At 49.5% G+C, this 24,448-nt stretch overlaps 2 protein-coding genes across 2 annotated transcripts in view; both read left to right on the top strand.

Moving 5' to 3' along the window:
- The window catches only part of LOC116239400 (rho GTPase-activating protein 32-like), a 116,005-nt gene extending 106,529 nt beyond the window's left edge, over window positions 1-9,476 (top strand). Inside the window, exon 4 of the mRNA XM_090130946.1 lies at window positions 8,741-9,476. Coding sequence (XP_089987072.1) covers window positions 8,741-9,168 — 428 coding nt within the window. The 3' untranslated portion in view covers window positions 9,169-9,476. The remainder of the gene's footprint in view (window positions 1-8,740) is intronic.
- Window positions 3,387-4,540, top strand: LOC149912213 (rho GTPase-activating protein 33-like). Its single transcript, XM_090130708.1, has 4 exons — window positions 3,387-3,467; window positions 4,119-4,241; window positions 4,423-4,483; window positions 4,527-4,540. Exons 1-4 carry the CDS (start codon window positions 3,414-3,416, stop codon window positions 4,538-4,540), a joined length of 252 nt encoding a protein of 83 aa, XP_089986834.1. The 5' UTR covers window positions 3,387-3,413.
- Window positions 9,477-24,448: the final 14,972 nt, after the last annotated feature.

Raw genomic sequence — 24,448 nt, 5'->3', positions numbered from 1 at the left:
TGGAAGTAAGAGCTGTGGGTTATTTTGCTCTTTCAGTGTTGAACAGCCGACGTGTTTTGTTTTGGAGGGTGGACAGTGATGGGACAAGTGGGGAATGGCTTTAGACTGAGACGGGGGGTGTTGAGGTTTAGGTTGGATGTGAAGAGGAAGTTTTTCAGCCAGAGGGTGGTGAGGCACTGGAACAGGTTGCCCAGGGAGGCTGTGGATGCCCCATCCCTGCAGGCATCCAAGGCCAGTCTGGATGTGGCTCTGGGCAGCCTGGGCTGCTGGTTGGCAGGTTAGAAAGCCCACAGGACTTTATTGCAGCCCTGGGTGCAGGGGGATCACTGCACCTAGCATGCACACAGAAGAGCTGGAGCACACAGGTGATGTACATTCCACTTGTGAACATTCCTGCAATTCCAGAGAGCGTGCGCCTGTTCCAATCACTGTTGCACAGATTAAAAACTGATTGCAGATGAGCTGTTTTGGTATGGGGTTCTTGCCAACGGTCTGCAGTGGCTGTGTGATTCCTCAAGGAGTTGCTCTCCAGCCCAAAGGTCATGTCCTAAGTCGACCAGATCCCGTTTGTGTCCAGAAATGGCTGACAACAGATCAGCTGCTGGTCAAGTTTCTAACATCACACTGGCCTTGCTCCAGTGTCTGCGTCATCAGCCCCAGCACATACGGTGCACCTCTTCAAGGCTTTGCAACACTGAGACTCTGCACTTGGGCTCCAGACATCCTGCTGCACCAAGAGGTTATTCTAGCATAACCACGATTATAGGCAGTGTTTAGACAAGCTCTTACAGGAAAACCATGAACACAAGGCTAAAGAGAGACTAAGTGATGCACTGTGCAGGAATACTCATGGAAGTCTTCACAGTGCAGGAGTCTGATCTGATTACAGATGCTGTGCTTTAAGTACCCCTTATCATATCTTTTTTTTCACTGTTATGCAGGGGTTGGACTCAGTGATCTCTGGAGGCTGGAGATGCTGTTTGCTAATGGAAGATGGAGAGAGGGAAAGCAAGTAAAAGGCATGCTGTGCATAGCCACCACATGACATCTGCACCATTTCCCCCTGCACCAAGGAGGAGCAGCTCACAAGCTTGGCCTGGGCCAGGGAAGGGAGCAGACAAACATCTGGACCGACCCCAAACGAGCTGGTTCTGCAGGTTGGGTGTCTGCTGCTGCTTGTCTCACATCCTGCTGCTCAGCGGTAGATTTGTTCCTGCTCAGTGCTAACAGGAAACTCACACAGCATTTCTGTTTCAGCTGTGCCAACGCTTTGATCCCTTGCTGCTTGGATGGGGCGTTTGAAGAAGGATGCCTGTGCTGATGTCCAGCCAGGCTTTGGGGATGAGTCTCCACACCAGGGTACGACTGACAGGACTGAGGGTTGGGGATCCAGCCAGGTCGAGTCCAATGTGCTTTGCTCTTGTTCTTAGTGCTTGTTTTTGCTCAGGAGGGCAGGAGGTGAACCTCGTGAACCAATGCCTGCAGACGGGGTTTGCAGAGAAAGAGGTCCTGCAGGCCTTGTGTGACAGCCACGGAGCTGCAGCGAGGCTGCATCCGTGTAAAACACCAGAGATCCACGGAGGTGTGAAGGGGAGCTGTGGGCTGCAGTCACGCAGGAAGGGATGTGCATGCTCGGGGTTTGGTTGTTGTGTGTGTGTTAAGTGACTGTGATACCACTGCTGGGTCAGTGTGAGTGTACGGAACAAGTGTGACAGCCTTTTTGATGGAGCCCTGTGAAAGGAGTCCTATGGACTTGAGATCCAACTATCAGCCCGTGGGCATCATCCAGGAGTTGGGGTAGGGGATGAGGCAAGGGAAGTTGGGCTAAGAAAGGGATAAAGCAGTCTGGCAGTAGTTCTGTGTTTCTCCCATCTCCTGCTTTATTTCCTTCCAGGTGAAATAGATGGGTGCTGCAACATGCCCTTGAATGTAACAAAAGCCACTCTAGTGTGGATTTGACATGGGCCCAGCACTGCAAGGTACGCTGCTGGGAGGAAGCGTCCATCTGGCTGAGGGCAGGAAGGCCCTCCAGAGGGATGCACTGAGGCCAGTTGTGCGAGGCTCAACAAGAGCAAGCGCCAGGTCCTGCGCTTTGGTCATGACGACCCCGTGCCAGCTTCTCCAGGATTTGGCTGGGGTAGAATTCCAAGCAGCCCCTGATTCCAGAACGTTGGGCTGGGCTGTTGAAATCTTCTGCCCTTGTGACTGGTCTTGCCTCCCCACCCTGTCCGTCGTGGTGGAGCAGCCTGGTGGCCCTCAGTGATGTCATAAGGGCTAGAATGAGGGGAGGAGCAGTGCGTGCTGCGTCCCTTCATTGGAGCGCTGGAGCTCTGACTGAGCAGCTCGCTTGTTGCACTTGTGCACCGACTGCGTCCCTTTGTCTTCACACCGTCCTGTGCAGCACCTTGTAGGTAAGCTGAGACAGTGTGGGAGAGACGGGGGGACAGTGAGTGCTGAGAACTGCTGGCTGGCGGAGCTCATAGGATCACATTATCTCCATCAGCAGAGGGGTGGCCATGAGGGACAGGGAGGTGATCGTCCCCCCCTGCTCTGCTCTTGTGAGGCCCCAGCTGCAGTACAGTGTCCAGAAAGACAGGGAGCTGTTGGAGAGGGTCCAGAGGCAAGCCACAGAGATGATCAGGGGACAGGAGCACCTCCCCTGCAAAGACAGGCTGAGGGAGCTGGGCTTGTTCAGCCTGGAGAAATGAAGGCTGTGGGGTGACCTCATGGCAGCCTTCAGTACCTAAAGGGAGCCTAAAAAGAGGAGGGGAATCAACTCTTTGAAAGGGTAGATAACAGCAGGACAAGGGGAAATGGTTTTAAGTTGAAAACTTAAGTTTTTAAGTTGAGGGAGGGCAGATTTTGGATTTTCCGTTGTAGTCTTTGCTAAACCGTGGAAGCAAACTGACCTGCTCTTTCTCTCTCCTCTCTCCACCCTCTGCCTGCTTCCCTGCTGCAGCTTTTGCTCGTGGAAGATCAGAGCAAAGTGACAAGGAACGGCTGCGGATTCGTGAGATTTCTCTTCCTCGTTCTGATCTCTTGCCAGGTACCTGCCATGGTTTGTCTCCCCACATGCTTTAGCAGCCCGTGACGCCCCATGTTTAGTAACACAGCCTCATCCAGCTTTGATGGGACGCTGGTCACGTGTGGGTTTTCTCCACGTGCTCTGCAGCTCAGCCCTCAGAAGGATGCTGTCTGTGGTGCTGTGACCAGCTGGTTTTATGGAAAGCAATCCCTTAGGCAAAGAGTCCCAGCCCCAGCTTGTGCAGAGCTGCACAGCATCACCAGGGACACCAGCAGGCGTGCTTGGGCTGTGTGAGTGTGCCCGACAGCTGTAGGGAGCACAGCAGAGATGTGAACAGAGAAGATAAAAGTGTGTTTCTTTTCAGTTCCAGCTTGTCACACCTACGCTGATGGCTGTGGCGTGCAGCGAGATCAGCTGTGGGCCTGACCTGGCATGGACAGAGGTAGAGTATGAAGCTCTGATTGGTCTTTGTTCCCTGACTGCAGCCAGCAGAGTGAGCCGCAGATGTGCTCTCCTGCTTTCCAAGGGAGCTCCTCTGTGGCAAGACAGTAGTGCAAGTGTGGCAAGTTTATAAAAGTACCAGAGCCATCTCGGCTGTTGTGTTTGTCCTCTACTGACTTTTCCCTTGAAATGGCTGCAGAAACAACAATCATTCTCTGCTCTGTTTGGCCTCGCTGTTGGTTGGACTGCTCAAGAGAGCTGCTTGGTGCTTGCAATGGCACTGTTTGCACCTTGTAACTGCAGCCGTAGCTTTGGTTTCCCTCTTCACGGTCTCCTAGCATCTGAAACAGTCAGCCTTCCTGCACAAAGAGCGCAGGAAAGGAGGGGGCAAAATGGACAAGGCCACCTGTCTGCATCAGTGCCATTGCTGATTAGTCTGGGTGGGGAGAGATGCATCTTTGCATTGCCTGGCGTGTGCCTGCTGCACACCAGGGAGAGAAACAGCCGTTATTAGACTTGCAGTTCCTTCTGAAGTGCCCATGATAAGGACCAAGTGCATTTCCTGCAGCTTTCTCTGCAGATGTGCTCCTCACCTTGAAATCCTCCTTGTTGGTTCCCAGCTCCTCACCGTGGCCTGTGCTCTCTGTTTCAGGCTGAGAACAAGGGGAAGCCCCTGCTGGACCATGAGGTGGCACCTGTGAATGTTCCAGCTATTGCTGCTGCCCATGCTATTAAGAGATACGTTGCCCAGGCAGCGGATGAACTCTCCTTTGAGGTAAGCAGTTCAAGGCGTTCCTTGTTGCTCAATTTTACAATGGCAAATGCCTTCAGAGCTGCACTGGTGCAAGTGCTCTCATGCTCGGCGATGTTTGGCAGTGCAGAAGAATGCAGTCATTTGAGCTGTGCTTTCCTCCCAGCCGTGCTGAAGCTGGGATTGACGTTGCAATCTCTTGCAGGTGGGAGACATCATCTGTGTCATCGACATGCCACCAAAGGAGCTGACCCCCTGGTGGAGAGGCAAGCTCGGCTTCCAGGTAGGCACAAGCTTCAGACTGGAGAGTGCAACTTCAGTAAAGGCAGGAATCTCAGCTTAGAGCTGCTCTGCCTGCACAGGACGCCTAGTGGACATAAACAGTTTCCTTGTGTCGGTGTCAGAGGACCTTGCCTTTGGCTGCAAATGTTGAAAAATTATTACCTTTATGCTGTGAACTATGGCCATTTTCTGCTGGATAGTCTTATGGAACGTCAGGCAAGCACGTTCTGAGGGAAATGTTACGTGCCTTTTGGTTTAACAGTTCAGATCTGAGAAGTGCTGCATGCAATAGTTGGCTTCTCTTCTTGTTACAGGCTGGATTTTTCCCAGGGGAGTGTGTGGAACTCATTAATAAGAACATTCCTGAGGCACTCATCAATTCTGTGCCAAAGCCAGGTATGGATGTTACATTTGATGGTGTGGGAAAGCAAAATGAAGTCTTTTTGGGGGTATGTTCCATGTTTAGTACCTCCTTTATCCATCCCACATTGTCCTCTGGGTTGATGATTCTTCATGCACACCATGGGGCAGAGATTTGGCCCAATCCTCCTGTGTTTATGATTGGACTTGGCAAAACTATAGAATCTTCATAGAATGGCTTGGGATGGAAGGGACCTCAGGGATCATCATGCTCCAACCCTCCTGCCTCAGGATGGTCTCCCAGCCCCCACATTTAATGTCAGATTAGACCAGGCTGCCCAGGGCCCCATCCAGCCTGGCCTTGGGCTCCTCCAGAGATGGGGAAAATCCCTTTTTGTATGTACTGGTTGGTAATGTTCTTCCCGTTCTGACGTGCTCTGTAGAATGTGCTGTGCTCGGCCTCGTCCAACGGAGCCAAACCTGAAATGACCTGGTTTCTTCCTTTTGTTGTGCAGAGCCCAAGAAACGCAGCAAGATCCTCACCTTCCTTCGTTCCTTGGTGAAGGCCCGCCCAAAGAAACCGACCGAGCGGGAGGTGGAGAAGGAAAGGGTGTTTGGCGGTGACCTGGGAGAGCATCTTCTCCACTCCGGTCGTGATGGTAAGGAGCTGCCCATTCCTGAGATCTTCCTCTGCTGGCATCTAAATAAGATGAAAGGGAGCTCATATCTAGCAGGGGGTAGGCTGATAGCAGTGGAGGCACGTGTAATGGGAGTTGATGGCTGAAGGATAAAGTGAGGCGGATGCTCCTAAGAGACAAGCACATCTGTATTTGCTTCAGCCAAGCCTGGCTGGGCTTAATGGATGGGATGTGAAGCACAGCCTGCAGCAGGACTTGAATCAGGAGCTCCACTGACGGCTGGCACGTGTTCTTCAGTCCCCCAGGTCCTCCAGAGCTGCGCTGAGTTCATTGAGCAGCACGGCGTGGTGCAGGGGATATACCGCCTGTCCGGCGTCGCGTCCAACATCCAGAGACTGCGGTAAGAGTGCTGCGACTGACACAGCCTGAGTGCATCTGGTGTGGCTTTGGGCTTGCCTTCCTCTCGCTCAACCGGGTTTGCGTCCCTCTCTCCAGGCAGGAATTTGAGTCGGAGCAGATTCCAGAGCTCACCGTCCGCGACATTCACAGCGTGAGCTCCCTCTGCAAGATGTACTTCAGGGAGCTCCCGAACCCTCTGCTCACCCACCAGCTGTACGGCAAGTTCTCGGTAAGCACAAGGCCACGTCTTTCATTTCCCTCTTCCTGGGCCTCTTGGCAGATGGCTGCAGCAGTGCCCCAGCTCGGAGGCCCTTTTGCTGTCAGCCCCACGAGGTTTACTCGCAGTGGTGTACTAGCCTGATTGGTGTCTCGCTCCCTTTCTGCACTACTCCAGGATGCTGTTGGTGCCGCTACAGAGGAGGAGCGGCTGCTCAGAATGCAGGACGTCATCCAGCAGCTGCCCGCTCCTCACTACAGGTCAGTGCTGCCCTCAGCCTGCTGAGCTCAGCCCTGCTGCATTGCAGAGGGCAACGATGCGGTTCCAGCCTTTGTCTTTCTGAATTGCAGCACGGCATGCTCGTTGGTGCTGAACATTTGCCTCTCTTGTTTTCCAGGACACTGGAGTTCCTGATGAGACACTTGGCATGTCTGGCTGGGAGCTCCACCACCACAAACATGCATGCCAAGAACCTAGCCATTGTGTGGGCTCCAAACCTCTTAAGGTAAACTTCTGCTTCGGTTTCAACACTTCCTCTGTTCTCCAGTTAAGAAAAGCAGTCCTCTCTTTTTCTCCATCAAATGTGCTCTTCTCCTGTAAAATCTGTGGCTGACAGAAGAGCAGGAGCCTGAGCTGTTCTCCAACCCCACGGGCACAATGTCTAGGTGACAATTTCTGCAGTCTTGTTGAGATGGGACTGACGTGTCCTTGATCATCCAGGGGAATTTCTGCAGTGGCATCACTGATTGCCCACTGCGGAAGTCTCCAGAGCCTCAGCTGACAGCTTTTGGCTGCAACAATTCAGACTCGGGGAAACGGTCTTGGAGAAATGACTTCTAAAATCTGCCTTTTCTACAGATCACAGCAGAACGAGTCTGCCTGCGCCAGCGGAAGAGCTGCCTGCATGGAGCTGCAGACGCAGTCGGATGTGGTGGAATTCATCATCAACCACACCGACGTCCTCTTCTGCTCCAAATCCGGAGCAGACATTGCAGATGCAGCAGGTGAGTGTCTTCCTCCATTAGCTTGATCTTGACCTGACACCTTGACCAAATGCAGGCCTTCTCCAGGATGTTTGAGATACTCTTTTACCATCAAGGGGACAGCAGACCTCTGGGCTTCCATTAGGGTATGGCATCCTGTTGCTGGATGCTGAGAATGTCCAAGCCCAAATTTCACAAGAAGGAAACCGTCATTATTATGGTTTGCACGCAGGAAAAGCTTGATGCAAGTGTGGCAGCGAAGCTTTCTCAGTTCCCTGCCCCCATTTCCTTGTTTTTTTCCTTGCCTATTTTGATACAGTAAGCTGCTCTTAATGATGACCGTGTCCTTTGCCATAAACACACCTCTGCCCACATGGTTATTTTGAGCTCCTCTTCTTCCAGTGGCTCGGATAAGCAAGCCTGAGAAAAATACAGCACCTCCCCCAGAACTGTGGTGGCTGTGCTGCTGCTTTCTGATCCTCGCTCTTACCTGTGGTTTTCCCTGACAGGGCACAATTCTCTCCCAGGGCCCAAGTCTGTGGGGGTCTCTTCTGCTGCCACAAAGCTGCTCAGCCTGGAGGAGGCACAGGCACAGAGGCGAGGCCACAGCAGCTCTCCTGTTGTGACAGAGAGCAGCCGGGACAATGAAGTGGAAGAAAGCCCTGCAGCTGGGCAGGGCAAATTCCACACCGTCATTTACTTTCCATCTGAAAGGTAAAGAGGACTTTCTTTTCCAGCACCTAGCATCATTGTTTGGGTGGGTTTTTGTGTTTTTCTTTCCATGATTTCTAGTGCCAAAACTTGCTGAAACTAAGTTATGCTACTGGTGGGGTTTTCCAGATGTCAGGGCCACTGCCTGAAAACAATTCCAGTTCTCCTCTAAGCAGAGCAGTTGGTCAGACTTGCTGGCACTAGAAATTAAACATGGCAGTGAGATGAGGCTGATGAGGTGCTAATGTAAGAGTCAGAGATGCTTTTGAGCTTCCTTTATGGCTGCACGGTTCCTCAGAAAGCAGTTACACCTGCCAGCTAAATCAAAGCACTCCCTCAGATGCTGTGCTGTACAGCTGTGGAGCCTTTGCTCACATGCTCTGCATCTTGCTTGACAGATGTGAGGGGAATTCAGCCAGCAAGACTTCAGGGCTGAGCTGTAGAACGGAGCCATCCTCAACTGTTGCAAACAGAGCGAGTTTCTAAGTTGTGTTTCTGCAGAAACCAGGCAGTCCCAGGAACAAGCAACTGCTGCCAAGAGCTCAGTGCTGCTCTTCCCTCACCCTGCACCACGCACGACTCACAGCATTGGCTGTTTTCTCTCTCCAGGCAAAATCCACCCAGCAAGACTGAGGAATCGCCAGCTAGCAGTTGGTGTTGCTGCTTCAGGCTCAGAAAGCCATCCTCTGGGAGCAAACGCCAACTGCAGCGCAATGCCAGGCAGCCCTCTGAAACAGCAGTGGTAGTCCTGGCAGGTAAGGGTGCAAATGCAGCTTCCAAATCCCTGCTTTTCAGGAGCATAGAATTCAAGCTTGCTCTGCACTTGTATCTCCTTCTGGCGTTCCAGCCCCTGCCTAGCATTTTCAGTTCACCCCTGATCAAGAACCACTGTCGTAATTAAGTTTGACACTAACCCCTGTGTATCCTTTCTAGGTGAATCGAGCCTTTGCCAAGCCATAAGATCCAGGGCAAGTAGCGAGGATGCTCTCTGTGCTTCCATCAGTGGAGAGCTCTTAGGAAGCACAAATTGCTGCAGTTCCAACAGCAGCCTTCCATCTGACAACATTAATGGAGAGAAGGAGCTCATCGAAGTCCATGCCCTCATTACACCTGGCTCTGCTGAAGTTGCTGACCTGGGCCTGCAAGACACCACAGTCACAAGTGTGGTCTGTCACCCAGTGTCTCTGCAGTGCAACCCATCCCAAGAGCAGTGTGAGTGCCCTGACAGCAGCACCTCCATGCAGGAGCAGGTCAGCGTCAGTGAGGAGGAGCAGAGCCTCTTGCAGGGGGACTTTCAATCAGGCCTCCAGTCCCAGGCACCGGACAGCAGCACTGAGAGCTCTGAGCCACTCTCTCCATGACAAGACAGGATGAGTCCCATCTTCACCATCGACCTCTCACACCCTCCTGTCTTTTATACAATAATAAAAAGCACACTCGTGCTCAATCAACGCCTTGACTGCCTCCAGAGTCTTCATTCACACGGACTGCGATGAATGCAGCACACAGCAAGGCACCTCAGCTTGCAATGCTGTGGCTGTGGGGTGCGTGCAGCACAGCTCCGGGTTTGTTCCTGTTTTGTCTGGCTTTGGGATGTCTGCAGGGGGAGCTCTGCTACCATTTGGCATGGTAGCAAATAATCTCTCGCATCCTGGATGCTGCTCATGATACTCCCAAGCTTCCTGGCTGTGGCTTTGTGATGCTTTTCAGGGCTTTCTGATGCATTTTCATGCCTTGGATGTTCCTTAACACCTCCCTCCTCCCATCATGTCCTTTCCTGGCTCCCACCTACGAACTGGCCCTGCAGATCATCTCCAGACCTGTCATCAGCACACTGCGGCAGGAGAAGCTCCCCCTGGCCAACGTCAGGCAGTACTGCTTGGTCTGCAGCTCAGTGGCCATTTCCCTTTTAGGCGGCTCCTGCAGAAGAATCAAGCAGCAGAAGAATTTGCTCACCCTGCACCACACAAATGCTGCAAAAGCAGAAACAACCTGGGAATCTCTGGTTTGCAAGACTTCACAGACACTTATTGACTGTGTCTGATGGTTCCCTCCCATCCTTGATTTCCTTCTCCCCTTCTCCTCGTCTGATCCCACTGCTGAGCCATGATCAAGCTGCCCAGTGTGGCAGAGCATCGTGCAGAGCCGTGCTGGCACCTCCTCCCCTTCCTCTCCTGCAGCTCAGCGTGCAACCTGAGCAAGTTTTTTTCTGAGAAAGTGACCAGCTCTTTTCCATCCCTTTGCCCCTACAAACAGTTGTCCAGAGGATCTCGTCCAAGAATTCCTGGAACAGCCTGCAGCTGGCTCTCCTGAAGTTCAGGCTCCTGCCTTTGCTTCCTGCCAGGCCCGCATTCCTTGAGATCACCAACTCAAGGAGGGCATGGTCACTGCAGCCCTGACCGCCTCCTGTCGTAACCCCTGGTGTGCACCATGTCCAGCAATGCTTCCCTTCTGCTTGCTGTGCCCAATGCCTGCACCACAGAGTGATTCTCACTGCACTCCAGGAGTCTGTCAGATTGCTTGCAGCCAGCCATGCTGATTTCCCAGACTGACTGGAATCCCCCATCAGGATGAGAGTCAGTGAGTGCGATGCTTCTGCTGGCTGCAGTAAGCAGCTCCCACCAACAGGCTCTCTTTCCAGGCGGCTGTAGCAGACCCTCACCTCCAGAAGCCCTGCACTGCTGCACTTCCTAATTTTACCCACAAGTTCACAACCTGCTCATGGCTCTTCTTAGTTCTTTGCACTCAACTTCTCATCATAGAGGGCAAATCCCTTGCCTTCCAGAATTCCATAGTATCAATTGTGTCTGCTTTATGTCAGGATTTTTTGTCTTTCTTTTCTTTTCCCATTTTCTAGGTAGGAAAATGAATTTCTGAGCCAGGAGAAGCAGAAGTGAAACAGTCTTCCTGGCACTGCTCAGGTTGCAGGAGTTGCCAAGTGCTCCTCAGGTAATGTGTGCTGAAGAGCTGACCTTGGTGGCAGGGGCTGTGGCTGCATTTTGTGCCTGTCATGCGGGAATCCAAGAAAGCCTATTCAGAGCAGGAGCTGCAGAGCGAGATAAACATCACGAGAAGGTAAGGCTGAGAAGCAAGGACACCTCCAGAAAGAAGAGAAAAACTGAGTCAAGTGAGCTGCGTGACGGCCGTGTGATGCTGACCATGATTGGAGGAAGAGCGCATGGCTGGGAATGACTGATGGCTCTGGTTGGATGGGTGCCTGTGTGCACAGAGTTAAGGAGTGTTTGTGGGATGTTTTGCTGGCATCTAACGGCTGTAAGGGGAAGTCAAGAGAGAAAACTTGTGAATGCATATAAGGGATGTTAAAATCTGGAATGGATTGTTTGGATCATTCACATCTGAGTCCAGATTGCCACACTGCCTAAACCTGGGGCCTAGGATTTTCCTTTAAGAGTGCCAACTGCTCATTTTAAATGATAAAAAGTAACATTGAAAAAAGCTTCCCTCCTTGCATTAGAATAAGGCATTGATATTTGATGTTTCTGTCTTTCCATTCCTTTAGCAGCCTGGGTGTTGATGCAGCTGCATGCATCTGCTGCCCTCCCCTTCTGTTTTGTGTAAAAGAACAGTAAAATATGCAATCAGTGTGAGATCTTTCTGAAGTATTTTACTTTATTTGCCCCTAGGCTGCAATGGCTGGGAAATGGCAGTGTCACCCAGGAGCCCACACGGCGACCTGATGTCTCATTGTTGGGGTCTATTGGAAACCACCACGATGACAAAAGAATGCCTGGGATTCCTCCGGCCCAAATGCCAAACCTTGCACTTGGCTGTGCTGAACCTCATCAGGTTCACCCAGGCCCACCTCTCAAGTCTGCTGAGCTCAAACAGATGTCATTTTTCTCGTGTCCTTCCATTCCGAGTCCATCTGTTCCCCAAAGCAAAAGAATTTGGAGGGAACCACCGACAGTTATGTGAGCGATTTCAGCGTCTATTTCTGATCATGGCAACAACTTCAGAGGTCACACTTAATTTACGGTGCCCGTTGTAATTCTGACCAAGGCTGCAGTTGCAGCTGACTTCCCAAGGCTGCAAGACGTGGTGGTGACACAGCCTTGTGCTTCTGCATTGGTGCTCATCCCACGTTTCCTTTCTCTGTCTCGCAGGTCAGCTCCTGCTGGAAGCAGATGGTATCCCAGTGTGAATGAAGGTCAGTGCAGGAGCAGCTGCTGATGGGAGGAAGGAAGTCCATGCTGAAGAGCTCTGAAGCATCTGCAGGTATGGTTCTGGAGGAGGCAGCAGTGATGTCGGAGGGCTCCCAGCAGGAAGCTGTCTCATCCAAATGCTTGCTGAGTGGTTGGAAGGGAGCTTTCTGCATGACAGCAGCACCAGCTGCTTGCTTCAAATGCTGCAAAGACAAGGATTAGCACGAGTTCCAGTATCTACAGTATCATCACGAATCACGATAGGATTACAATGTGTCCTCATACAAACGCAGCCATTTCTCTCTGAGTCCAAAGGCTGTCCGGAAAGCATCTGTGAGGTCTCTCACACCAAACCACTGCTGTCCGTGTGGGATCTGACTCATTAGGGTATAGGGGTTAGGAACCACAGGCTGTCTTTTGAGAACGGGTTCAGTCATTTCCTTACATCTTGCACCAGCCGATACGTGCCGTCTGCCTTCCGTGCCGACAGGATTGGGGTGTTATAAGGCCACAGAAAAGGTTCCAGAAGACCATCCTTAAGCACTGTCTGTGTTACAGCTTTTAGACCCACTCTCCCTTCTAAGGCTATGGGATATTGTTGCTGTTTCACAGCTCCACTCCCTCCTTGGGCAGTTATTTGTAAGGGAAAATTGTGAGTCCACCCCGATTTCCTTCCCCTGCCCACACCTTTGGATTCATTTCTTCTTCATCACAGCTGTTAACACATTCATTGACCCCTGATATCTGTTTCACAGACTTGCAGCTGTAATCCTCATTTAACTGTTAAATCTCTCCCCCATAAATCGGTCCCTGCTTCAGGCACAGAGAACAATTGCCCTGCAACTATTTTATCTTTCCATTTTAGTTCTGTGGTCTCCAAGAGTGGAGCTGTCACTTCTGATCCCTCAGCCCCAGTTATGCACAACAGCCACATCCAGATACACGTCTGGTACCTCTGAACTAGCTAATGCTGTAGGATGGAATGTTGTTTCTGCACTGGCTATCAAATGTGGGATTGCTCTGAAGCAGTACAGCACGATGTGTTTTGTAATTTGCCCTTAGAAACAGTTTGAAAAAGTAGAAAGACTTTATTAGTATTAGTATTAGTAAAAAGAAGTTATTTCATAACATATTTTAGAAATACAGTTGTTCAATCATGTGATCAATTCTCACTTACAGAACTGTAATAGTTACAAATTGCATGGGTATAGCATTAAGGACCAGAAAGCATGTTGTAAGGCCATTCTGTTTGGATAGGAGAAGCTCAGCAAAAGAAAAACAGACTCCAAAGAAGCCAGGGCCTCCACACAAGGCCGAACTGACTCACTCTGTGGGCAGGTTGGGATGCAACAGGCAGGCATCAAGAGACTCCCCTCTGTCCTCCTTCCAAACTTCTCTCTCTTCAGGGATGAGCAGGTGTCCAGAAATAGTGGCCAAGTGTTGATAAGCAGCTGTCAGGCGTTCAATAATTAGCAGTATACCTGCTGAGCTAGCAACAATTGGTGTTTAGCCAGTCACACACACACACACAGAATGGCCCGGGTTGGAAGGGACCTCAAGGATCACGAATCTCCAACCCCCTGCCACAGGCAGGACCACCAACATCTGTAGCACTGCACATATGCACACTGCTGGATAGAAACACCAGTGTGGAAAAAAACTGTATGCTGTGGATGCAAAGGGTGAATCAGAATGGCATAACAGCTGTCATACAAGGAAAAGCAATCCTTTACCTGCTGTGCCATGCTCATGGCAACACCAATGCAGATGCCAGCAGCTGATGCCCACAAGGACAGCCAGCCTGGACTTATTTTCACTACATATCTTTGTCCTGATGTCCTTCTAGAAGCTGGGACATTTCTCCTTCTGAGCAGCAGAGGGCAGGATGGGTCCAAGGTGAGGGCACACTCTGCTCTTTAACTGGCACTCAAAGAGAAAGAGAAAATGAAAATCAGCTGTGTTTCCATGCCCATGGCAAACACCAGCCTTTCCATCCTTATAGTCCTTCATGACATCAGCAGCAATGGAAACAACATCCCACTCACCTTTGCCATGTCTGGCAGAGGTTGCAGCTCTTTCTATTGCATCCCTCTAGCTTTCAAGTCAAGAGCTCCTGTGTCACACAAGGAAAAGCAATCTTTTACCTGCTGTGCCATGCTCATGGCAGCAGCAATGCAGATGCCAGCAGCTGATGCCCACAAGGACAGCCAGCCTGGACTTATTTTCATTACATATCTTTGTCCTGATGTCCTTCTACAAGCTGGAACATTTCACCATCTCAGCAGAAGAGTGCAGGAGGGCTCCAAGTTACAGGCACACTCTCCTCTTTTTCTGGCACACAAAGAGAAAATGAAAACCAGATGTGTTTAACTGCCTATGGCAAACACCAGACTTTCCATCCTTACAGTCTTCCTGACTTCAGCAATAATTGAAACAACATCCCACTCACCTTTGCCATGTCTGGCAGAGGTTGCAGCTCTTTCTATTGCATCCCTCTAGCTTTCAAGTCAAGAGCTCCTGTATCACACAAGGAAAAGCAATCTTTTACCTGCTTTGCCATGCTCATGGCAGCAGCAATGCAGATGCCAGCAGCTGATGCCCACAAGGACAGCCAGCCTGGACTTATTTTCATTACATATCCTTGTCCTGATGTCCTTCTAGAAGCTGGAACATTTTTCCATCTCAGCAGCAGAGGGCAGGAGGGGTCCAAGGTGAGGGCACACTCTGCTCTTTTTCTGGCACACAAAGAGAAAATGAAAACCAGATGTGTTTCCCTGCCCATGGCAAACACCAGACTTTCCATCCTTACAGTCCTCCTGACATCAGCACTAATTGAAACAACATCCCACTCACCTTTGCAATGTCTGGCAGAGGTTGTAGCTCTTTCTATTGCATCCCTCTAGCTTTCAAGTCAAGAGCTCCTGTGTCACACAAGGAAAAGCAATCTTTTACCTGATGTGCCATGCTCATGGCAGCAGCAATGCAGATGCCAGCAGCTGATGCCCACAAGGACAGCCAGCCTGGACTTATTTTCATTACATGTCTTTGTCTTGATGTCCTTCTACAAGCTTGGACATTTCTCCATCTCAGCAGCAGAGGGCAAGAGAGTTCCAAGTTGAGGGCAAACTATCCCATGTTTATCTGGCACTCAAAGAGAAAGAGAAAATGAAAACCAGATGTGTTTCCCTGCCCATGGCAAACACCAGCCTTTCCATCCTTACAGTCCTCCTGACATCAGCACTAACTGAAACAACATCCCACTCACCTTTGCCATGTCTGGCAGAGGTTGCAGCTCTTTCTATTGCATCCCTCTAGCTTTCAAGTCAAGAGCTCCTGTGTCACACAAGGAAAAGCAATCTTTTACCTGCTTTGCCATGCTCATGGCAGCAGCAATGCAGATGCCAGCAGCTGATGCCCACAAGGACAGCCAGCCTGGACTTATTTTCATTACATATCTTTGTCCTGATGTCCTTCTAGAAGCTTGGACATTTCTCCATCTCAGCAGAAGTGGGCAGGAGGGGTCCAAGGTAAGGGCACACTCTGCTCTTTATCTGGCACTCAAAGAGAAAGAGAAAATGAAAACCAGATGTGTTTCCCTGCCCATGGCAAACACCAGCCTTTCCATCCTTACAGTCCTCCTGACATCAGCACTAACTGAAACAACATCCCACTCACCCTTGCCATGTCTGGCAGAGGTTGCAACTCTTTCTATTGCATCCCTCTAGCTTTCAAGTCAAGAGCTCCTGTGTCACACAAGGAAAAGCAATCTTTTACCTGCTGTGCCATGCTCATGGCAGCAGCAATGCAGATGCCAGCAGCTGATGCCCACAAGGACAGCCAGCCTGGACTTATTTTCATTACATATCTTTGTCTTGATGTCCTTCTAGAAGCTTGGACATTTCTCCATCTCAGCAGCAGAGGGCAAGAGAGTTCCAAGTTGAGGGCAAACTATCCCATGTTTATCTGGCATTCAAAGAGAAAGAGAAAATGAAAACCAGATGTGTTTCCCTGCCCATGGCAAACACCAGCCTTTCCATCCTTACAGTCCTTCCTGACATCAGCACTAATTGAAACAACATCCCACTCACCCTTGCCATGTCTGGCAGAGGTTGCAGCTCTTTCTATTGCATCCCTCTAGCTTTCAAGTCAAGAGCTCCTGTGTCACACAAGGAAAAGCAATCTTTTACCTGCTTTGCCATGCTCAAGGCAGCAGCAATGCAGATGCCAGCAGCTGATGCCCACAAGGACAGCCAGCCTGGAATTATCTTCATTAAATATCTTTGTCCTGATGTCTTTCCAGAAGCTGGGACATTTCTCCATCTCAGCAGAAGAGGGCAGGAGGGGTCCAAGGTGAGGGCACACTCTGCTCTTTATCTGGCACTCGAAGAGAAAGAGCAAATGAAAACCAGATGTGTTTCCCTGCCCATGGCAAACACCAGCCTTTCCATCCTTACAGTCCTCCTGACATCAGCACTAACTGAAACAACATCCCACTCACCTTTGCCATGTCTGGCAGAGGTTGCAGCTCTTTCTATTGCATCCCTCTAGCTTTCAAGTCAAGAGCTCCTGTGTCACACAAGGAAAAGCAATCTTTTACCTGCTGTGCCATGCTCATGGCAGCAGCAATGCAGATGCCAGCAGCTGATGCCCACAAGGACAGCCAGCCTGGACTTATTTTCATTACATATCTTTGTCTTGATGTCCTTCTAGAAGCTTGGACATTTCTCCATCTCAGCAGCAGAGGGCAAGAGAGTTCCAAGTTGAGGGCAAACTATCCCATGTTTATCTGGCACTCAAAGAGAAAGAGAAAATGAAAACCAGATGTGTTTCCCTGCCCATGGCAAACACCAGCCTTTCCATCCTTACAGTCCTCCTGACATCAGCACTAATTGAAACAACATCCCACTCACCTTTGCCATGTCTGGCAGAGGTTGCAGCTCTTTCTATTGCATCCCTCTAGCTTTCAAGTCAAGAGCTCCTGTGTCACACAAGGAAAAGCAATCTTTTACCTGCTTTGCCATGCTCATGGCAGCAGCAATGCAGATGCCAGCAGCAGATGCCCACAAGGACAGCCAGCCTGGACTTATTTTCATTACATATCTTTGTCCTGATGTCCTTCTAGAAGCTTGGACATTTCTCCCTCTCAGCAGCAGAGGGCAAGAGAGTTCCAAGTTGATGGCAAACTATCCCATGTTTATCTGGCACTCAAAGAGAAAGAGAAAATGAAAACCAGATGTGTTTCCCTGCCCATGGCAAACACCAGCCTTTCCATCCTTACAGTCTTCCTGACTTCAGCAATAATTGAAACAACATCCCACTCACCTTTGCCATGTCTGGCAGAGGTTGCAGCTCTTTCTATTGCATCCCTCTAGCTTTCAAGTCAAGAGCTCCTGTGTCACACAAGGAAAAGCAATCTTTTACCTGCTTTGCCATGCTCATGGCAGCAGCAATGCAGATGTCAGCAGCTGATGCCCACAAGGACAGCCAGCCTGGACTTATCTTCATTAAATATCTTTGTCCTGATGTCTTTCCAGAAGCTGGGACATTTCTCCATCTCAGCAGAAGAGGGCAGGAGGGGTCCAAGGTGAGGGCACACTCTGCTCATTATCTGGCACTCGAAGAGAAAGAGAAAATGGAAACCAGATGTGTTTCCATGCCCATGGCAAACACCAGCCTTTCCATCCTTACAGTCCTCCTGACATCAGCACTAACTGAAACAACATCCCACTCACCCTTGCCATGTCTGCCAGAGGTTGCAGCTCTTTCTATTGCATCCCTCTAGCTTTCAAGTCAAGAGCTCCTGTGTCACACAAGGAAAAGCAATCTTTTACCTGCTGTGCCATGCTCATGGCAGCAGCAATGCAGATGCCAGCAGCTGATGCCCACAAGGACAGCCAGCCTGGACTTATTTTCATTACATATCTTTGTCCTGATGTCCTTCTACAAGCTGGGACATTTCTCCATCTCAGCAGAAGAGGGCAGGAGGGGTCCAAGGTGAGGGCACACTCTGCTCTTTATCTGGCACTCAAAGAGAAAGAGAAAATGAAAACAAGATGTGTTTCCCTGCCCAAGGCAAACACCAGACTTTCCATCCTTACAGTCTTCCTGACTTCAGCAATAATTGAAACAACATCCCACTCACCTTTGCCATGTCTGGCAGAGGTTGCAGCTCTTTCTATTGCATCCCTCTAGCTTTCAAGTCAAGAGCTCCTGTGTCACACAAGGAAAAGCAATCTTTTACCTGCTTTGCCATGCTCATGGCAGCAGCAATGCAGATGCCAGCAGCAGATGCCCACAAGGACAGCCAGCCTGGACTTATCTTCATTAAATATCTTTGTCCTGATGTCTTTCCAGAAGCTGGGACATTTCTCCATCTCAGCAGAAGAGGGCAGGAGGGGTCCAAGGTGAGGGCACACTCTGCTCTTTATCTGGCACTCGAAGAGAAAGAGAAAATGGAAACCAGATGTGTTTCCATGTCCATGGCAAACACCAGCCTTTCCATCCTTACAGTCCTCCTGACATCAGCACTAACTGAAACAACATCCCACTCACCTTTGCCATGTCTGGCAGAGGTTGCAGCTCTTTCTATTGCATCCCTCTAGCTTTCAAGTCAAGAGCTCCTGTGTCACACAAGGAAAAGCAATCTTTTACCTGCTTTGCCATGCTCATGGCAGCAGCAATGCAGATGCCAGCAGCTGATGCCCACAAGGACAGCCAGCCTGGACTTATTTTCATTACATATCTTTGTCTTGATGTCCTTCTAGAAGCTTGGACATTTCTCCATCTCAGCAGCAGAGGGCAAGAGAGTTCCAAGTTGAGGGCAAACTATCCCATGTTTATCTGGCATTCAAAGAGAAAGAGAAAATGAAAACCAGATGTGTTTCCCTGCCCATGGCAAACACCAGCCGTTCCATCCTTACAGTCCTCCTGACATCAGCACTAATTGAAACAACATCCCACTCACCTTTGCCATGTCTGGCAGAGGTTGCAGCTCTTTCTATTGCATCCCTCTAGCTTTCAAGTCAAGAGCTCCTGTGTCACACAAGGAAAAGCAATCTTTTACCTGCTTTGCCATGCTCATGGCAGCAGCAATGCAGATGCCAGCAGCAGATGCCCACAAGGACAGCCAGCCTGGACTTATTTTCATTACATATCTTTGTCCTGATGTCCTTCTAGAAGCTTGGACATTTCTCCCTCTCAGCAGCAGAGGGCAAGAGAGTTCCAAGTTGATGGCAAACTATCCCATGTTTATCTGGCACTCAAAGAGAAAGAGAAAATGAAAACCAGATGTGTTTCCCTGCCCATGGCAAACACCAGCCTTTCCATCCTTACAGTCTTCCTGACTTCAGCAATAATTGAAACAACATCCCACTCACCTTTGCCATGTCTGGCAGAGGTTGCAGCTCTTTCTATTGCATCCCTCTAGCTTTCAAGTCAAGAGCTCCTGTGTCACACAAGGAAAAGCAATCTTTTACCTGCTTTGCCATGCTCATGGCAGCAGCAATGCAGATGCCAGCAGCTGATGCCCACAAGGACAGACAGCCTGGACTTATTTTCATTACATATCTTTGTCCTGATGTCCTTCTACAAGCTTGGACATTTCTCCATCTCAGCAGAAGTGGGCAGCAGGGTTTCAAGGTGAGGGCACACTCTCCTCTTTATCTGGCACTCAAAGAGAAAGAGAAAATGAAAACCAGTTGTGTTTCCCTGCCCATGGCAAACACCAGCCTTTCCATCCTTACAGTCCTCCTGACATCAGCACTAATTGAAACAACATCCCACTCACCCTTGCCATGTCTGCCAGAGGTTGCAGCTCTTTCTATTGCATCCCTCTAGCTTTCAAGTCAAGAGCTCCTGTGTCACACAAGGAAAAGCAATCTTTTACCTGCTGTGCCATGCTCATGGCAGCAGCAATGCAGATGCCAGCAGCTGATGCCCACAAGGACAGCCAGCCTGGACTTATTTTCATTACATATCTTTGTCCTGATGTCCTTCTACAAGCTGGGACATTTCTCCATCTCAGCAGAAGAGGGCAGGAGGGGTCCAAGGTGAGGGCACACTCTGCTCTTTATCTGGCACTCAAAGAGAAAGAGAAAATGAAAACAAGATGTGTTTCCCTGCCCAAGGCAAACACCAGACTTTCCATCCTTACACTCTTCCTGACTTCAGCAATAATTGAAACAACATCCCACTCACCTTTGCCATGTCTGGCAGAGGTTGCAGCTCTTTCTATTGCATCCCTCTAGCTTTCAAGTCAAGAGCTCCTGTGTCACACAAGGAAAAGCAATCTTTTACCTGCTTTGCCATGCTCATGGCAGCAGCAATGCAGATGCCAGCAGCTGATGCCCACAAGGACAGCCAGCCTGGACTTATTTTCATTACATATCTTTGTCCTGATGTCCTTCTAGAAGCTTGGACATTTCTCCATCTCAGCAGAAGAGGGCAGGAGGGGTCCAAGGTGAGGGCACACTCTGCTCTTTATCTGGCACTCAAAGAGAAAGAGAAAATGAAAACCAGATGTGTTTCCCTGCCCATGGCAAACACCAGCCGTTCCATCCTTACAGTCCTCCTGACATCAGCAGCAACTGAAACAACATCCCACTCACCTTTGCCATGTCTGGCAGAGGTTGCAGCTCTGTCTATTGCATCCCTCTAGCTTTCAAGTCAAGAGCTCCTGTGTCACACAAGGAAAAGCAATCTTTTACCTGCTTTGCCATGCTCATGGCAGCAGCAATGCAGATGCCAGCAGCTGATGCCCACAAGGACTGCCAGCCTGGACTTATTTTCATTACATATCTTTGTCCTGATGTCCTTCCAGAAGATGGAACATTTCTCCATCTCAGCAGCAGAGGGCAGGATGGGTCCAAGGTGAGGGCACACTCTCCCCTGTTTATCTGGCACTCAAAGAGAAAGAGAAAATGAAAACCAGATGTGTTTCCCTGCCCATGGCAAACAACAGCCTTTCCATCCTTACAGTCCTTCGTGACATCAGCAGCAATGGAAACAACATCCCACTCACCTTTGCCTAATCTGGCAGGGAGGTGATGCTCTTTCTAATATACCCCTCTTGCTTTGAATTCACCAGTGCTTGTGTCACACAAGGAAATGCAACATTCCAGCTTTTCTGCCATTCCCATAGCAACAACTATGCAGATGCGAGCAGCTGATGCCCACAAGGACAGCCAACCTGGACTTATTTTCATTACATATCTTTGTCCTGTAGTCCCTCTAGAAGGTTGAACGCTTCTCCATCTCTGCTGCAATGGTCAAAAAGGGTCCAAGTTTAGGGCACACTCTCCTCATGGCCTCTTCCACTCAAAGACAAAGGGAACATGAAAACCAGAAGTTTTTCTTTGCCCATGGCAGACACTAGCCTTTCCATCCTGACAGTCCTTCCTACAATCACCTGGAATTGAAACAATATCCCCCACATCTCTTTTTTGAACTTATTCATGCATGAATAATAATAATGAGAATTTTTCTGTAAATCTTATTTCTGCATGGAAACGATCTGATAACCGGAGCTTTTTTCTCTAAAACAATCCAGCGAATTTGCATTGCTTATCTATGTACGCAAAATGTTTTTGCCATTCATCTCAAATATCAATACATCTGGCAAAATAAGATAGAAAAAGTATTTACAGACATTTTTGGACATAGATTACTTCTGGTCAAGTGGGAAAGAATCCCTAAGCTGCAATCATGAAATACTTTTATCACTTTCTCTGATTTAGCCAGTGTTACTAAAAGGGAAATAAGACACAGGCTTTTTAAAGCAGCTGCCAATTTAAGAATGATAATAAGTTTTATTATTCTTGGCTAAGATCAAAGTCCCCCATTTCAGGATTATCTCCAGCTCATCAAGTATAATTAACAGTTTTGGATAGCCACATTATTATATAGCAATATTGTCTTCCTGCAAGGAATTTCATTGTTTTGACACGTGCCACAGGTTGTTAATAGATTGCCTGATTACCATTTATTTTTTTTATTGGCTTATGATGACCACAGAAAATTATACAGCAGCACCATAAAAACTTTAAATCCTATCCCATGTATCTGCACTCATACGAAAATCATATTGGAAAGCATTGGTGAAACTAAGATTACAAAATAAAGCAGAGGACAATTTCAGTGAAAGCCTGCAGTTTTACAGCTCTGCCCATTTCAAACCCCTGAAGACATCCACGGGTTTCCTGCTGTGGGACACAGGCACTCACCTGCAGCTCAGCACTGCCTGCTCATGCCTGTGCACACCTTCAGGCTGGAACCAAGGAAATCCTCAGCAAAGACATCAGTACACTTTTGTTATGACGACTTTCATAAAGAAGCATCAAATATTTCTTCACGAGAAATACTGCAAGTCCCTTTGACACTAGCCCTTATTTTAAATGTTTAGATTTATGCTTCATTCAGGCGTGCTGTCACTCCCAAAAAGATTTTTATTCTTTTGCTTTTCATTCTGAGGAACACAGTGATTTCTGCCTTGTTTACTGACTGTAGGCACAGCAATACTCCTGCACCTTCAGGGAAACAGCAAATCCATCTCTTTCACACCCTACTTCTATCAAGCTCATTCACCTTACAAGGTATTTATTGCAAGCAGCTCTTCCAGAAATGGAGATTAACAGAGCCTGCAACCCAGGACACCTCAGTAAGCCAGTACTTTTCATCTCCTGAAGGTGTAGGTAGACACAGAGCTGGAACATCTTTTCCAGAGCTGTGTGATGCTATCTCATCTATGTTCCTTTACTGTTGACTCAGTGTCACTTCTTATCTAACCTGGTTGCATCCCAGGATTTCTGGTGCCAAAAATAAACTGACAGCTTTCATCACTAGTTAAAAGGAAACTGCAATAGGAAAAGCAATTTTTCTGATTTCTCTGTTGATCAGAGATGCTTCATGCAAGCCTGATGCGGTAGAAACAATATCAGCTTTAGAATGACAGTCATTAGAGCAGAATCCTTTCACTGATGAAATCCCACAGTCCTGATTCATACAACACTGACACTGGAGGACACAGTAGTTTAGATGAGAGCGCATTAAAAATGACTAAGTTAAGGTCTCAGCAAAGAGTGACAAGTATGAAAAAAAGAGGTTGCAGAAACTGCTTCAGTTTGGCACTCTGGCATAAAGTATGACAACACACAACCTGCCTGTGCAGTTCCAGAAGCAGAAGAAAGCCGTCAACCAAGACTTGTTCTCATCTGCTCTGAAAGTCCACTGGGACAAGGCCACTTTTCTCTGACGTGCTTCCAGAAGTATCACTTCTGAGCACTGTGCCAGGGAGTTACAAGATACTGTTTGTGTGTACAGAGGAGAAAAAGACGTCTGTCTGGAAACAGACTTGGTGAAGGAGAAGCAGCATTTTCCAGAGTACTTCAGAAAGAACTGAGCACTGCCCCAAGAGCTTCAGAGCGGCAGGCTGTCACAGTGTGCCAACCAGCTCAGCTGTGAGTTGGCACTGAAGCTGCACCACAGGGAGAACAAAGCCCCCTGTGCACCCTTGGAGAGCCAAGGGTTGGAGATTCATGAACCTTGAGCTCCTTTCCAACCCGGGCCATGCTGTGATTCTGGGATTCTCACCTTTGCCTCATCTGGCAGAGGGAGGCAGCTCTTTCTCTTGTCTCCCTATGGCTGTCAGGTCACCAGGGCCAGTGTCACACAGGGAACTGCAAACACTGTGTGTGCTGTGCCCTGCCCATGGCAGCACAGAGGCAGCTGCCAGCAGCTGATGCCCACAAGGACAGCCAGCCTGGACTTCCTTTGATTCCTTCCCTTTGGATCAGCGTCCTTCAGGAAGGCGGAACATCTCTCCAGCTGAGCAGCAGAGGACAGCAGGGCTTCGTTGTCTGGGCATGTTCTCTTCTGGCCCTCTGGCCCTCACAGACACAGGAGGAGGACACAGAGGCTGCTGTCACACAGCCAGCCCTGCCTCTCAGGTCAGCTCTCAGGCCATCCTCTCTCCCCTCAGCAGCAGCTCACTGTTCTGCACTCCTCTGGCCTGGGCTGGCAGAGGTGTGCAGCAGTTCTGCTGATCTCCCAGTGCTGGCCATGTCTGCAGTGCCTGTGTGAAAGACACAGGAAGCTGCCAGCATTGCACTGCTCTGCTGTGCCCCTGCCATCACCGAGTTTGCTGTCAGCAGCTGCTGCTACACGTCCATTCAGGCACAGGCCTTTCCTTCCTGGCCCTCTTTCCCCCCCTCTCTCCTCTGCTCTCTCTCGTGCTCCCCTTTGGCCTGGGCTGGCTGAGCAGTGCAGGCCTTGTTGTTGCTCCCTGGGCCAACTACGTCACGGTTCCCCGTGACTCTGCCAGCTGCTCTGACACAGCGACTGCGTCCTCAGTGTGGATTCCAGAATGCGACAGACGTCCAGAGAAGACTTCCAGGGCTGATTGGAACATGCTGCCATCAAGAACTGCCATGGCTCAGGCCCCCTGGGAATCTGCTCACAGCGAAAGCTGCTGTCACTCTGTGTG

This window comes from Phasianus colchicus, chromosome Z, assembly GCF_987193195.1.
Source record: "Phasianus colchicus chromosome Z, bPhaCol1.hap1.1, whole genome shotgun sequence".
NCBI lineage: Eukaryota > Metazoa > Chordata > Aves > Galliformes > Phasianidae > Phasianus > Phasianus colchicus.
This window is presented reverse-complemented; position numbering and strand designations above follow the sequence as displayed.

What these genes read in the sequence shown, in the direction of transcription:
- LOC149912213 (XM_090130708.1), top strand. Translation starts at nt 3,414, where the DNA reads ATGGCTGTGGCGTGCAGCGAGATCAGCTGTGGGCCTGACCTGGCATGG. An exon ending in CTGACCTGGCATGGACAGAG is followed by an intron (nt 3,468 to 4,118) that starts GTAGAGTATGAA and finishes TCTCTGTTTCAG; the next exon opens with GCTGAGAACAAGGGGAAGCC. An exon ending in CGGATGAACTCTCCTTTGAG is followed by an intron (nt 4,242 to 4,422) that starts GTAAGCAGTTCA and finishes AATCTCTTGCAG; the next exon opens with GTGGGAGACATCATCTGTGT.